This window comes from Cetorhinus maximus, chromosome 27 (assembly GCF_964194155.1).
Source record: "Cetorhinus maximus chromosome 27, sCetMax3.hap1.1, whole genome shotgun sequence".
NCBI classification, from domain to species: Eukaryota; Metazoa; Chordata; class Chondrichthyes; order Lamniformes; family Cetorhinidae; genus Cetorhinus; species Cetorhinus maximus.
In genome coordinates, this window is record NC_135905.1 from 18,837,942 (window position 1) to 18,854,600 (window position 16,659).

The 16,659-nt window shown below is 42.3% G+C and overlaps 2 protein-coding genes across 2 annotated transcripts in view; both read left to right on the forward strand.

Annotated features, from left to right (window-relative positions):
- Positions 1-1,180: 1,180 nt before the first annotated feature.
- Positions 1,181-3,389, forward strand: slc18a3a (solute carrier family 18 member 3a). Its single transcript, XM_078531046.1, has one exon. It carries the CDS (start codon positions 1,220-1,222, stop codon positions 2,816-2,818), a length of 1,599 nt encoding a protein of 532 aa, XP_078387172.1. The 5' UTR covers positions 1,181-1,219; the 3' UTR covers positions 2,819-3,389.
- A 2,805-nt stretch (positions 3,390-6,194) lies between these two features.
- chata (choline O-acetyltransferase a) overlaps positions 6,195-16,659 on the forward strand; it is a 30,912-nt gene continuing 20,447 nt past the window's right edge. Inside the window, exons 1-8 of the mRNA XM_078530840.1 lie at positions 6,195-6,384; positions 7,012-7,145; positions 7,918-8,109; positions 8,638-8,756; positions 10,212-10,265; positions 11,782-11,962; positions 12,271-12,448; positions 16,445-16,614. Of these exons, the coding sequence (XP_078386966.1) occupies positions 7,083-7,145; positions 7,918-8,109; positions 8,638-8,756; positions 10,212-10,265; positions 11,782-11,962; positions 12,271-12,448; positions 16,445-16,614 (957 nt within the window). The 5' untranslated portion in view covers positions 6,195-6,384; positions 7,012-7,082. The remainder of the gene's footprint in view (positions 6,385-7,011; positions 7,146-7,917; positions 8,110-8,637; positions 8,757-10,211; positions 10,266-11,781; positions 11,963-12,270; positions 12,449-16,444; positions 16,615-16,659) is intronic.

The following is a 16,659-nucleotide window of genomic DNA, read 5'->3' on the forward strand; positions in this document are numbered from 1 at the left end:
GTGGGGACCTATTTCTCTGACCCACGGAGTCAGGGCGAACATGAAACGATGGGCTGAGAAATGGATTCGATAAGGTGGGAACGATTGCTGATGAAATGAATTTCAGTTCTACTCGGGGAGGGATTGATGTGAACAGTTTTACTCTGAATGAACAGGAAGAGATTGGCCGCAGTGACTGAGATGCTGTTGAGAAAAAAAATGATAACATTAAGGGCGCAAGTAGCGAATATTCCGCTATTTTCAAGAATTGCCGCTCTCTGCAGCCTTTTTAATCAACCAGGCAGCGAGAATGAAAGGCTGAACGATGAATATCAAAGACCAAACACTCGGAGACTGTGGGCAAACTGAGGCACTAAGACCCCCGTCCAAAAACCACGTGCGCTGACCATTTTTAATCTTCTAGCCACAAACAGTTCTAGTCTCTCTGTCCCACTTTTATAGTTTGTGATTATCTTAAGAGTTTGCAAGTGTTCAAAGTCACCCTTGTTCTCAGCCCTGTCTGAGTATCAAAGCAACAGATATTCTCCCGGAATCTGGTGAGTCAAATCCAGGTGACACACCGAAAAGCACATCTTCGATGCAACATTGGATCCCAGCCCGGAGTCCCCGCTTCGTCAGGGAGGGAGGGGAGGGGGTCATTCTCGGAGCTGCAATTGGAGAAGATCTGGTCACATGTTAAATTAACATAATGGGCGTATTCAGATGTAACCAGACCGGGCGAAGCAAGAGTCTGGCAGAAGCTTTGGAAAACTCGAGCGGGTGGAAACCATGCGATTCAATCGCGGTGAACGGGCCACGACTCCGGCGTCCGCCAGTCAAGCAGGAGCCGGAGCCTGAATGTTCCAGGTGGGAGAAGGTATGAACTGCACAGGTTCCTTTAGTCTGATCGCTCCCTAAATCACTAGAATCTTTTCCTTGTGGTTTTTGCTGGACTGGGCGAGGGATTAACAGCCACACGGGCTGGAAGAATTGACCTCTGGCTCCCTGAACGCGGAGCAGAGGCGATGCACCGACAAGACCCTGTCTGTCCGAATCACAGAGCGGGAGTAAAAGGCAGACAAGGATGTCGAGGTAACAGTTACAGTATCCGCCGGCCAGAGTGACAGGGGACCCCCTCGGTTCTGTTGAAGTGGTTGGAAAGGTGGGGTGGTGGGTGGGAGCGGGGTGTGGGTGGAGGCAAGTGGGTGAAAGTTTGCACGGACCGTCATAGTGAACAGCCATGGCTGCAGAAATGACAATCGGACTCGCCAAGTCAGTGGTGGTGAAATTTTCGGACGTGGTTGGCGAAAGAACTAAACAGATTAGCGGGGCAATGCAAGAGCCGCGGCGGCAGCGAAGAATTTTGCTCGTCATAGTCTGCATTGCCCTCTTATTGGACAACATGCTCTACATGGTCATTGTGCCAATCATACCAAACTACCTTGAAACTCTCCGAACTTATAAACTGGTCTATGTCACTTCAGTCTCCAATGGAACCAATGGTTCGATCGTCAATTCCACTCAGAGACCCATACTGTACAGGAACCCGAATGCAAACGAAGACATACAAATCGGGGTGCTCTTTGCATCCAAAGCCATCCTTCAGCTACTTGCCAACCCCTTGACTGGCACTTTCATTGACCGAGTGGGCTGCGACATCCCGCTCTTCATAGGACTCACCATTATCTTCTTCTCCACCCTTACCTTTGCCTTCGGCGAAAGTTATGCCATGTTATTCGTGGCCAGGAGCCTGCAAGGGTTGGGGTCTGCGTTTGCAGACACCTCAGGGATTGCAATGATCGCGGACAAGTACACGGAAGAGTCCGAGAGGAGCACAGCCCTTGGCATCGCCTTGGCTTTCATCTCCTTTGGAAGTTTAGTGGCGCCCCCCTTTGGAGGTATTCTGTACGAGTTCGCGGGCAAGAGTGTCCCCTTCCTCGTGCTATCGTTTGTCTCCCTGTTGGACGGTATTCTGTTGCTCACGGTCATCACACCTTTTGCCAGCAGAACACGCGAAAACATGCCGCAAGGCAGCCCCATCTATAAACTTATGATCGACCCTTATATTGCCGTTGTAGCGGGGGCTCTGACCACCTGTAACATCCCTCTAGCTTTCCTGGAACCCACCATATCAAAGTGGATGAAGCAGACAATGAACGCCAGTGAGTGGCAGATGGGACTAACGTGGCTGCCCGCATTTTTCCCCCACATCCTAGGTGTATATATCACTGTAAAACTAGCTGCCAAATATCCCAATTACCAGTGGTTCTATGGGGCTATAGGCATGGTTATTATAGGGGCTAGCTCGTGTACAGTCCCAGCTTGCAGGAATTTTGAAGAACTTATCATTCCGTTGTGCTCCCTGTGTTTTGGGATAGCCCTAGTGGACACTGCCCTGTTGCCGACCCTTGCCTTCCTGGTAGATGTTCGTCATGTGTCTGTGTATGGTAGTGTATACGCTATAGCCGACATCTCCTATTCTGTTGCCTATGCCCTGGGACCTATTGTAGCCGGCCAAATTGTCCACACTTTGGGCTTTGTGCAGCTCAACCTTGGCATGGGCTGTGCCAACGTCCTGTACGCCCCTGCCCTCCTGCTACTCAGAAACGTGTGCCAAATGAAACCCTCGCTTTCCGAGAGAAATGTCCTTCTGGAGGAGGGACCCAAAGGGCTATACGACACCATCAAGATGGAGGAACGCAAAGCCAGTAAGAAAGGGTATGGCAGCTCGGCGGGCAGCTATCCCATGGCTGGGATCCTGGATAGCACCGAGAGTGAGAGGAAACCAACTGGGCAGATTCTGTCCGAAGATGATTCATCGGGTAGTGATTACAGTTAACCTCGACACCCTCCAGCAGCCGAACCTTCCAAGGACATAAGTGAATGAAATGCAGCATATCTTTGCCCTCTGTGATGTACTAGATGTCTAATATAAGCCAGAATTGATGTAATCATTGCTGTGAATTACTTTTGTATAATTTATGTAATTGCTTATTTCATGGGTCTTAAGGGAATGGAGAATGTGATGAAGATGGGATTATTATGATCTGCATTCAATCAGAACCCAGCATTTCTAATAAACTACATTTATCACGAATCTATTGAAATGATGTCCAGTGCAACATTTGCTCGAATTGTATCAGTGTGTTCGAGTTTTAGGTTGTACATCTGTGTGATAAAGTAAATAGCTGTACGTATCTTAAAAAAAAAAGTCATATAAACGTTCAGGGATCTGACGGGAAACACAATATTGTATATAAAAGTATGTTCTTTAGATTGTTCTCCCGGGGAAATCAATTGAAGCAGAAGTGATTGTGTATTTTTGGCTGAGAATGAATCTCTGTATAGGATTATTTGGACCATTGTGTGCTGCTATGTTATAAATACAATGTCAGATTAAAGTCTCGATCAAGGTATTGGTGACTGAGTTTGAATAAATCGCCATCAGCGCTCTTTCATACCAATCACACATTCACTGCTCTCTGTGCTTCGGCACCGGCTTTAAGACACCAGGTCGACACAGCGTGACGCATTTTGTGCTTGCTTTAAAAAAATAGTTAGATTTTCACTTTGCATGTACAATACGTATAAATCAGCGTATAAATGAAAACTTACCGGCCTTTAAAAAGTCAGTTTCTGGCAATTTAGTGGGTGAACATACCGGGAATGAAATAATCCAGCTACTTCCACCAATATATAAATAACTAAAACATTCTCAGTATCCTATTTTTTTAATATATGAATTCCGGTCTCGCTCAGCGTTCCCGTTGGAACAAACTGAATTGGCGTTCACACCATAAATGTTCCTACATGAAACGACAATCACTTTGTGATGACCCACGGGAAGCCTGTGGGTATCTTATTTGGTTCTCGGACACGTGAAAATCTCTTGTTGCTAACCGAAGCAACAGGGAGTCTGCTGCATCCACCTGGGAAATTGTTCTCAATTCAATTCGTCAGAATTTTCCTAGACAATTATGAAACCAGAAACACATTGATTGGCAAATGAATCAGAGGCCGCACGAAGGGGGGGAAAAAACACATTTTTAAGGCGGGGTGGTTAGGATTTGGAATGCGCTGCCTGACAGGGGCGGTGAAAACAAACCCCATAATAACTTTAAAAGGGAATTGGATATATACTCGAAGGAGAATTGGAGGGAAAATGATAGGGATTGGGAGAACGAGCCGGGGAGTGGGACAAACTGGATTGCTGTTCTAAAGGGCTGGCACAAACTCGATAGGTCGAAGGGCCTGTTTCTATTTTGTACCATCCTATGTATGAATCAATGAAAATGAGTCCATCCCAGCTTTTCACTGAACACCGGGAGGCAGGCTCTCTCTCGGTCATATATTGGGAAATCACGATTACAAAAATGCACAACATGTTAATCAATGTGCAAACACAAGTTTCAGTTGATGCTACACATTGGAGTTTGAGTACGATCCAGGCGGTCTGCTGGCTCTGGGCACCGCTGACATATTCGATGACGGGAAGGCAAAACCAACGATTTTCCGGGAGACCTAAAAAAAAATAGGTCCAGCTGCGGGTGAGGCATGTGAGCTGAAACCTGTTGAAACTTTAAAGGGAAAATCCTTGCAGAAGCAAGGTATCGGAAGTTGCGTCGGCCCAGGGGTGCCGAGACCTTAAAGGACTTGGGTAAGAAACTACTCTACAAGCGCTAACGTGGCACGATGCAGCTTCTGCCCCAGAACCTGCGAATATTCGCCGACAACTGGCATTCGAGCACATTGGACAGAAACCTCGATTGTTGCCTCAGCCGACATCGAGCTCCTTACCACGATTATATGACCAGATTTCACCAGCAGACCACATAAATCAGACCGCATCAGGAAATGGCAACTCGTTACACATGAGACAATCGACACCCATTATAAAAGTCAGAATCAGAATTTCACCACGGTCGAAGAAACACTGGAGATCGTTTTCTTTTTTCCTCTCAAAACTTTGAGAATAAGCGGCATTTTTGAAAATACATTTTTTTTAAAAGATCAATGAAAAGTTATAAAAATGAATAAAGATTTGCAATAAACGAAAAGAATAGCTCGCTTGTGATATTTTTATGTGGAGAATATAATAAATCGAGAAAGAGGCCAGTGTTAAGCTATTTCAGCATGGAAGAGGGAGGTTTGGAAGTATCTCTTGTTAGTGTTCAATACACTGGCTAACGATTGGCGGGATTACTGCTAACTGCGCCTTGGGTTATACTTTCGCAGCGCTCTTTCGTCTTATAGTGAAAAATAATAGGACCTTCCATTAAAACCTAGAACAGCTCATCAATACTTCTCAATCGCGAAATTATTCATTACACACACACATTCAGCAACCTCTCAGGGTTACACGGCATAGTTACTCGAATTCTGCATTGAATGAATCCGCCAAATTTGAAATTTGCAAAGTCATCAATTGTCATGTTGCTTTTTGGAATAGACTGTACTTGATACTGAGAGTGACGTCTAAATATGTAGACGTGAGAATGTGCGATTGTATGTCAGAACATTCAAGTCTCGATTACTTCCAATTTCAGATCTCCAGCAAACTTTCGCGGGGAAAACATTCCACCGCTTTTACAAGCTTATCTATTGGAGGCAGCGAGGAGTAGATTGTTCTATCGTGTTCCTGGTTATTACCAATAAAATATCACGTTATTCTGGACGATTACATTACTGCTCTCTTCCCATTAATGTGCTTCCGGGTTTCTCATCGGCAAGACAATGTGTCTAGTGGAAAGACCCTTCAAGTTAGGAAAATTCGAATATCTTATATGTGTCGGTCGAACACAACACACAATCCCTTTTCAATTCATTTACAAACTAAGCGAGAGGTGCTCAATCCTCTCCATATTGCTTTATTCTTCCTTTGAAATAGGATGAGCACATTGGGCTGTTTCATGGCACCCCACCTAATAAACGCAACATGTACCCTTCTTTGATTCTATCTAGATTATCTTCTGAACGATCATTGCTGAAAAGCTATGAAATACACACCTACAAATTACCAGCGTTAGATATTAGGAAGGCCGGTACAAAGTAGTCGCCCAGCCCGCCCCTGGACTCTGGCCACTTCAGTTCCCAATGTCAAATGAATGGATAGGGTGCTACGTATGATGCTGTCGTTTTGAGTGCTCGGCGAATAGGGAAAAGGGGAGGGCTCTGCTGGCTTAAGAGAAAGTACACCGGAGTTTGCACACACATCCCCGTTCAGGTTCCATCGCACGTCAGGAACAGGAGTGAAGAAGTCAGAATGGGTGGAAAATGCGAGCAGACTGAGAGAGCTTTCTACGCAGCCCAAACCTAGCTTCCCAAAACATGGGATTGGACAGGGAATTTCTATGAATCCGCCGTTCCCTTCGTTTTATCTGAACTCATGAAGCAGTGGACACCTCGGTAAGTGTGAACACCAGTTTGTTAACGATTGGCGCGAAAAGCTCATTCTGAAAATGATGTGCGGACAGGTGCAATGTTGCAGAATACTCAAGTTTCTAATCCGATAGAGTTGGATCCCCTTGATTCGTGCGTAACCCAGTTGGAGGGCACTTAAAAGTTGATTGATCTGAATTTTCCTGCGCGCCTGTCCTCGAGAAAGGGTTTTATTTGAAGCGGTATTACAGTTGCATTCTTGGTCATTCTTTTAATCTATTTATATAGACACTGAAAGGTGCTTGTGTCAAATTATACACTGTGCAGATGTTCGGTTGGCGGAATGGTTTTAATGGGTTTAATGCTGTTCAAAAGGAAGTGTCGCTTTGTAACTCTTCCTTAAATGGTATTCTGCCATTTTTTCCAATTTATTTCAAGAACGGGTTAGTAATGACCAGAGATTCTAATTTACTTTCATGTCGATGTGGATAATAATGAGGTTAAATGCGAGGAAAGGCAACATACAGAGAGATACGAGGAACAGGTATAAAGATAGACGCAGAGAATACCTTGCTGTGTTTTTATATCGAGCAGTGATCTGGTCTTTAATCCATCGATACAGTGCTAAATGTTTGCATTATCTGTTCAAAGCAGGAGCTCACTGATCCCGTGTCCCGGTTGTTTGTGTCTCTTTTCCATCGGCATCGTGCGCTCACACTGGAACCATGCCCGTCCTCAATAATTCCAACCAGGACATGATCCGACCGAAAACTCGCCGGAACAGCCATGTAACTATAACTTTTATACACACACTTCACGGTCTTACCCAGGTGTACAGGTGGCTGCTGCAATGTCCTGTACCTGTGCAGCTCGGTAATCGAATGTTAACTGAGTGCTATGTTTAAATGAAGCTGGGTACAGTCACTAGTCAAACCCCTGCGGATGCTGAAAATCTGAAATAAAAACAGAAAATGCTGGAAAAACTCAGCAGGTCTAGCAGCCTCTGTGGAGAGAGAAACAGTTAACGTTTCGAGTCCGCGTGACTCTTATTCCTGTCAAATATTAATTTAGTTTTTCCGTCACTCAATGGGGTTAAATACGTAAAATCATTAGTTTAATTGTCACGGCCATTGTAATATAGTTCTAAAGGATGATTTAATGGGCAGAGTTTAGCATTGTAGGGTAACATTGAACAATGGATATTTCTAAACCATTCACAGGGTTTGAGTTCAAATGGTACAATGTACTTTCGACTTAAGGCTTCCTCCACGAGCCACACAAGACACCCAACTCAAATAATGTGCAGGCAGTAACCCTATCTCAGGTCTCTCGAATATTCATAGCAATGAGAAAGTCGGCTTTGTCATGCAAATGGCACTTTGGGGGGGTGGGGGGGGCGGCAGTTTCTAAATGCAAGTTGTTGTTGGTGTAACGAAAGGCGTTGTCAGCAAATAGCATAGAGGAACAACCTCGCGGTTTCGGTTAACCGAGTAGCTTCCGATTTAAAGACGGCTGTTGCCCCCCGCCGCCTTACTTCTTTCGGGTTTGTCTGTACCGCAGGTGCTGGCCAAGCTGCCTGTGCCCCCTCTGCAGGCGACCCTGGACACGTACCTGAACTGCATGAGACACCTGGTCACAGAGGATCAGTACAAAATCACCAAAGCCACCGTCGAAAGGTTTGGCGCCCGTGGGGAGGTTGGAGAGTTTCTGCAGCAACAACTGATAAAACGAAGAGAAGGCAAAGTAAACTGGGTAAGTAAGTGGGCGCCTTCAGACTGAGATCTGGTTAACACACCGATGCCCTGTTTTCCTTCCTCAGGAAACACTTAGCCAGACTATGCGAGTAACTGTAACTGTTATATTGATAAAGTTATACGTAAATGTTCCAACCTCTGTGTTGCAGATGATGTCAGTTTCACTGGTGTTTTGCGCTGCCAAATTAACATCGATTGCAGATATTCCCAATAAACCATCCCATGTCTTTAAGGCTCCTCGCTAATTAGGTTGATCAAGTAGACCTGAGATGCATTTCATTGGGTCATTCTGCAATGATAGAAAGTTCGTTATTTAATTTTGCCTAAACATCCGAACCATACGATGGAATCTAGGGATCACCGATTCGAAATTTGTGAATGAACGGGCGTCAAAAAAATAATTTCTTTAATATTTAAATTGAAACCGAGGAACGAACTAGACCTACTCAAAACAAAGGCATTTCTGAAATTAGGGACATCCATGAATCAGAGGTGACATTAAACAGGTTTTCCATTTCTCCCCAAGGTTTACGAATGGTGGTTGGACGACATGTATCTACGCAATCCAGCTGCCCTTGTGGTAAATTCCAGTCCTGGAATGGTATTCCCTCGCCAGAACTTCAAGGATGAGGGTGATCAACTCAGGTGCGATCATACTTCATATAACACGGCAGAAATGCGCTGCGCTGTATAACGCACAGTAACAAAATATTCCAATACAGCCATCAGGAGGCTGAGATATTCTTATTGTTCCATGGGATGTGGGTGTCACTGGGAAGGCCAGCATTTGTTGCCCATCCCTAATTGCCCTTGAACTAAGTGGCTTGCTGGGCCATTTCAGACGGCAGCTGAGAGTCAACTACATTGCTATGGGCCCGGAAGTCACACGTAGGCCAGACAGAGGTAAGGTCATTAGTGAACAAGGTGAGTTGACAATCGTTTCATGGCACCATTACTGAGATTAGTTTTCAATTCCAGATTATAAAGTGAATGCAAATTCTACCATCTGCCATGGTGGGATTTGAATCCATGTCCCCAGGGCATTAGCCTGGACCTCTGGACTACCAACCACTCGTGACATTACCTCTCTGGGCTACCAGTCAAGTGACATTACCCCTCTGGGCTACCAGTCCAGTGACATCACCACTACGCTACCATCTCCCCTTAATATTGCAACCAATATTGGAGATATTGTGAACAATACCCGGAAATTTCAACTTGGGACCAATTTCTGGTGAAGCCTTCACTAGGAAACTTTTTCAAGAATTCATTGCTGATGTTAATCCAGAAATAGTTCCCAAAGGTAGTCTCTTTTGAAATGACTTCCCTGTTGTATATGGGGCAGAGTGTTCGGTACCTGGTGGAAATCTCCTTTCCGTGTTATTTCTTGCAGGAGTGACATGGGGCAGATGTAATAATGAGTTCACATTCTCCCCTATAGGAATTGGTGGACTTAAGGTTGTAACTAACATGAATTTGGTTAAAACAGTCTAATTTAGTACAAAGCTGGACATCGCTTCAGTGTTGAACCTACGAGCAACCGGTGTTGGAATCATAGAAAGTTTACAGTACAAGATGAAGCCACTTGGCCCATCGTGTCTGCGCCAGCTGAAAATTGAGCCACCCAGCCTAATCCCACTTTCCAGCATTTGGTCCATAGCCCTGCAGGTTCCGGCACTTCAGGTGCATATCCAGACACCTTTTAAATGAGTTGAGCGTTTCTGCCTCTACGACCCTTTCAGGCAGGGGTGGTAGGTGGACCTCTACCATCTTTTGGGTGAAAAGAAATTCCCCATTTCCCCTCTAATCCTTCCATCAATCACTTTAAATCTATGCCCCCTGGTCACTGACCTCTCTGCTAAAGTAAATGGGCTCTTCCCATCCGCTCTGTCCGGGTCCCTCACAATTTTGTACTTCTCAATAAAATCAAGTTATCTGGTGAAATCTGCACTCTAATTGCTCCTATAATCACAGTTGGACACAATTCTCATGGATAATAAATGGTGCTTTTGGATTCTTCTTCACTTAGGTATATCTGATGATAACTGGGGAATTCTCATCCTGGTGCTATCATTACGAGTATTTTTTTTTCCTTTACAGGTTTGCTGCCCGTCTCATTTCTGGAATACTGGATTACAAAGTTGTAATAGATGCGTAAGTTGTTACTATTTGGATGTCTAACATTGAATAGTATTAGTCACACCATTCAATACTGTAATCCCCTAACTCATTAACATGAGTGATTATGCCTTTTTGCCTTCCTTCGATCTCCAGCAAACCTAAGATTATTTAGTGAAACACATTCCTTGTTTAAAATGCCTTACCTTAATTTGGTAATGGTTCATCAATGACGTTTATATTGAGTGAGAACAACAGACAAAATGTATGGAGTGGGTTTCCTTTTCTTCTAATGGGAAGCCAAGAGCAAGGTCTTTGTATAATGTATGGCTAGGGCCTGAAAGAAAAAGGTTTGCAATGATTAGGTGACTGGATGTCATTTTCAAAGTCTGAAGATTGTGGGGAATGACTGAAGGAACTATTGAGTTCCACATCTTTAAGGCATTGCAAAAGAGTGAGATAGGATAGAGGAGAATGTCCAAGGTTTTGTTTTCAGCACGTTGGCAATGTACAAATTTGGAACTTAAAGGGGGCCAAAGATGCTTGCTGTCATATCTCAGAGGGGTTCTAACACCAGTTGTGCCAGCTCAGCCTTCTACAAACTATGGCAGTGAGCATTTGACAACAAAGATCGCTGCATATCAACAAAAATCCTAATGTACAGAGCAGTTGTCATTATTGTCATTATTATGAGGGCGTGGAGACAGAGTTGGCTAAAGTGAAATGGGATATTCGGCTTAGGGGTACATCAGTAGAGATGCAGTGGTGCTCAGCATTGTACAATTATCAGCAGACTACCACACTTCTGACCTTATGGTGGAGGGAAGGTCATTGATGAAGTAGCTGAAGATGGTTGGGCCTAGGACACTACCCTGACGAACTCCCGCAGTGAGATCCTGAGACTGAGATGATTGGTTTCCAACAACCACAACCATCTTCCTTTGTGTTAGGTATGACTACAACAAGTGGAGAATTTTGCCCCTGATTGCCATTGAATTCAGTTTGGCTAATGATCCTTGATGCCACACTTAGTCACATTCTGCCTTGTTGTCAAGGACAGTCACTTTCACATCGCCTCTTGAATTCAGATATTTTGACCATGTTTGGACCAAGGCTTTAATGAGGTTGGGAGCCAAGTGGCCCGAGCAGAACCCAAACTGAACATCAGTGAGCAGGTTATTGCTGTTTGATAGCACTGTTGATGATACATTCTATTACTGTTCTGATGTTTGAGAGTGGGCTAATAGAGTAGTAATGGCTTGATTAATTTGTCTTTTCTTTTGTGGGCAGGACATATCTGGGAAATTTTCCACATTGTTTGGTAGGTGTCACTGGATAGCTCTATTGAAACAGTTTGACTTAGGGGCATGGCTCATTCTAGAACATCAGTTTTAGTACTACTGTTGAGATGTTGTCAGGGTCCACAACCTTTGCTGCATACAGTGCCTTCAGTCATTTCTTGATGTCACATGGAGTGAATTGATTGGTTGTGTGATGTTGGGTACCTCAGGAGGAGTTGGAAACAACATTTACTTTCACATCTGTTTTCCAGCCGTGCTTTACCTGTTGAATATGCCCGTGGTCAACTGGCTGGACATCCCTTGTGTATGGAGCAGTACTACAGGCTCTTCTCATCCTACCGTCTCCCAGGTCACCAGAAAGACACTCTGGTGGTCCAGAAAAACAATGTCATGCCTGAACCAGAGCACGTTATAGTAGTTTGTCAGAACCAGGTGAGAAGGCATGTTTCAATTTCTACTGGATTGAGCACAGCTAAGTTAGAAATTGATGCCAAGCTGGCCTTATTTAGAGTGAACATTAGGAGGTAAATGAATGAATGAACTCAAAGATCATAACTTTAGGATGACACATCTCTCCCTATGACTATACATTTAATTTTTCAATTAAGGTATAAATAATAGACTCTACCCCATCAAGAAACCCAAACCTAAGATTTAAAAGAGACTTTTAAAATGTAACCCATGCCTTTCAATATTCTACGCTAACTCTGAACTTTAACTTCACTTCCACTTGTTTCCAGTTCTTCGTTTTGGATGTTGTCATAAACTTCAGACGCTTGAATGAAACCGACTTGTTCACCCAGCTGAGAAAGATTGTGAAAATGGCAGAGAACCAGAAGGATGGAGTGCCTCCGATTGGGCTGCTCACATCAGACAGTAGGACTGACTGGGCAGAGGCCAGGAGAGTGGTCATGAGGGGTAAGGTGCATGTCAGCAGAGCATGTAAAGTATTCTCATTATCTCATTACGTGACACCAAACCAGCTAGGCAAATGTTTTGGGCAAAAGCATATTTGCCTAAAATGATTGGGTGGCATTATATCCGTTTCCTGGAACATATTTCACAACAATTCAAAAGCGAGCTCAGAATGCCAGTGTTTCCAGTTCATTTTAGTTCCACCATGTATGAACTGCCCAAATGGTAGCCCAATTACAGTAGGATGCTCTAATTTTCCCTCACTTTAATCTAATTTAAGATGGTGTTGATGATGGGAAAATGAATGCAGATTTAACTAAAATAATAGCCCCTCCAATCAAAGCCACAAATTGATTTATTATTTAACTCTGGTGAGCAGAATGCATGGGTGGTAGTCATGGATACTACTGAACTCCCTACATCATTTCATTTCAGACCACAAATTCTCACCAATGCCTTTCAACACAATTTGCCTCTAAGAAGCACTTCTGGCCTTGCATTTGATCATTTTGTGGAACACTATGTAGATGCTGCCAGCTCATTACCATTACAGGGAACATTTGAATGCTTATCTCTCTGAAATTAGAATAGCTTTTCTCATACAAATACAAGTTTTATTTATTTTTTAAGCATAGAAACTGGAGCTTAATTTCACCTGCATCTGGAATTCTTACGCTTTCAAATCTATGAAAAGCATTCCAATAGTTTCATGGCTATTGTTATTTTACTTCAAGAATATATTTTATTTTTCCAAACATTAATGGAGCTCCCTTGGAACTGCCATGTAAGTTTGAAGACAAGCTCATCAATAAAGCCAGAAGCAGTGCACTGTGTATTCCACATTTCCCACTATTCTATTGTTAAGATGGGGCTATGTCTCTTTATGCCAAAAAAAATCTAATAACTGTCATTAGATTCTGGGGAAATTTGAGGGTTTCCGATGATTATCTGAGATTGGCTGTTGTTTTTTTTTGGTTTTTGGCCACTCACCGAGATCAGAAACAACTGTCTTGAAATGACTGAATTTTACTCTTTTTTAAAGGTTGTTTTGCATCATAGGTACAACAGACCAATGTTAAAGACTTTGTACTAGCTATTAGTTGAAATAGGAAGCAGCAGCATTTTGTCTGAGAAGAGAATTGGATTTTGGTTTTATTTCACAGTGTTCTTTGGTCATTGTAATCTGGTAGATATGATCTTACACTGTCCACTTATTACATTTGGCATGTGAACCAATGAATCTGCATTTATTTAGCTAGAATTTACAATTCAGTAATAAGGTGAATAACATTCTTGACAGTATGATATTTTTAAACTAAAGATTGTGAAAAAAAACAGGAAAAAATAATGAAATGCAAGCATCAAACAATTGTAAAAAATCCTGGAATCCCATTGAATGAAAAAAGAATTGGACTTATTTAGCCACTTTAAACAAGTATCCCTGTTGAAGAGAGGTTAAGGTTAATGGGTATATTGCATGACTTGTCCCATCAGACATTGCTCAGTGCACTCTTGATGTGCACCAGCAAAGATTATTCACACACAATTGACCTTCAATATAATTAGACATAATAAGTAGCATACTTACAAGTACCATGCAGGATGAAGTCACTAGTGTATATTTATATAGTTTAGCATTGCATTACATCAAAAAGCAGCATAAAACAGTAACCAATGATGGTATTAATAATTGAGATAATTAATATGCAAGGTTCTACCAGCAATTGAATTGATCAAGCTGTAAAATTCAAAAGAAATCACCTTGAATATTAAAATTAACTGGTGATTTAAATGACAACAAGTGTAAAATGCATCTGACTAAAGTCAATTTTTTTTTCACAAAATGCGCCTGAAATCTACTTATTTGGGACAATTTCCCCTGTTAATTGTGTGTTAGTGACATTGTAAATACAATGGTAAAATTTACCACGTTTGCTATTTTTAACAAAGTTGATGTTTTCAACCTTTTTATTATTTCACTTGGCACAGCAAACAAGAAGACTCCTTGCTCGGTTTACAATGACCTGACCTACTGATTTCCAAAGTTAATATTGAGTATAAATATATTGGTTTCATTCAGAGATAAAATACTTGGCAAAGTTTGCATGCATTGATAAAGCAGTTTTCATATTTCACATTGTGGTACATAAAACTGCATAAGTATTTTGGTCAGTTAATTTTTTCCTTATATCACTGAGTACTTCATGCAACCTATAGCATTTGTGTCAATGGCACAATCTTCTAGATGTATCAAACAAAATCAACTTTGACTAGCTTTTTTAATAATTGTGAAAAATGGTTCAATGAAAGTAAGTGGCATTAAACACATTTTTACTCCTCATTTCAAACAGAATGACACTTAGTGAAAAAGGCAAAATGCTATTCATGGTGTGGACAATCACAGCTTATATACAATGTATTAGGTCAGGCCTCAGTCTGTAGATATGCTGTTTTACCTTTGATATCTTGCCAATGGATCTGAACTTCATGGGAGGAGGTAAATATGAATTGCTACTTAGAGCTGGAAATTTGGTTATGCAGATATTCAAATATTTATGTGCACAATGTTCTACAGTAGGCTGCAATGTTCTATTGATTCTGTATACTTTAGAAGTTGAACACACAACCAAAAGAGTCATGCATCATTGTCAAATATCTGTAATAGAGGAAAAGTATGGAAATATCTTTGGGTGCAGTTATATAGTCACTTCTGCATCGCTGCAAAGCATTTTCCTTTTTGCAGAAGCTCAAATGTGAAAATATAGCTCTGGCGTCAAGTCCCACTGTGACTTATGAATCTTTTTTATTCATTCATGTGACATGGGTGTTGCTGGCTGGGCCAGCATTTATTGCCAATCCTTAAGAACCAACCACACTGTGTGTCTGGAGTCACATGCAGGTAAGGATAGCAGATTTTATTCCCTAAAGGGCATTAGTGAACCAGATGACAACAATCAGCAATTGTTCTAGGTTTTTATTGGATTCGAATGCCACCATCTGCCATGGTGGGATTTGAAACCCGGGTCCCCAGAGCATTACCCTGGGTCTCTGGAGGACTAGTCCACCACCTCCCCTATAAATGTTGCAGTTTAAGTTGAGGAGACCATTTCAAATGTATTGTGTATAACTCCAGTGAAGTGTCAAGTCCAATTTGAAAAATGCTCAGAAGATACATTATACCCTTTATGTATTTTATGAAGTGAAGCAAAGTTTTTTTTTAATGATTTGAGAGCACAGGTATTCTGCCCATGTGTCTTAGATCAGCGGCGCAGGGATAACCACAACCTATAATGATTAAATTCTATAATTAAAAAGATGCCTGTGACAAAGCTATTGCCTCAGTTTTTCACCCATTGTGTGGATCTGGGCATCATTTTACTACAGGCACTGTTTTGAGATCAACACCTATTCAAAGCAATGTAATCCCTGGCTTCTCTGCCAACCATGTACCACTCTCTAGTTAAGTTGATGGAACTATCCACTTCCATATACCAACTGAATGATATAAACAAGGACTCAGTGTGTTATGCTGAATAGTCTCTGGTGACATTAAAATGATTCAAGCCATCACAGGATTCTTACACCTTGTTTTTCATTAGATGCAGTTGTTGCAAAGTGAGGCAGTGTCTGATGATGAGCTATTCCCTAACAACTACTCCCCAGGCCTAACACCAACAACTAAATTTAAGTTGGGTAGCCTCGCACAAATTACACTAAATACATTGGCATCAACGATCATCAAAAAATCACTTTTGCATCAACAGAATCTGTGTAATATAACTGGCCTAAACATTGCGGGATGATGGGGTTGGTCTACAATTACTTGTTTTGTATTTTGCCTGATAATTGGCATGGCAATATGAATCTTTTTGGAAGTGCTAGTTCAAGAATCTATACCTGGTGCCCAACAGACATATTGTGCTACATGTGGCATTAATTAGAATGGCTATCTGAAAATCTGTTAGCTTGGTTAATGAATTTTGGACTTTCTCTTTGCAGACTCTACTAACCGAGACTCTCTGGATGCGATCGAACGCTGCATATTTCTGTTGTGTTTAGATGCCCCGGGTGGTGTTGAGCAGACAGATATAAACCTGGCACTGCAGATAATGCATGGAGGTGGCTGTCACAAAAATAGAGCAAATCGTTGGTATGACAAAACCATGCAGGTAATGGATGCAGGGCTCATATGTGTAGCATTAAATGACCTAGTG

What these genes read in the sequence shown, in the direction of transcription:
- slc18a3a (XM_078531046.1), top strand. Translation starts at nt 1,220, where the DNA reads ATGGCTGCAGAAATGACAATCGGACTCGCCAAGTCAGTGGTGGTGAAA.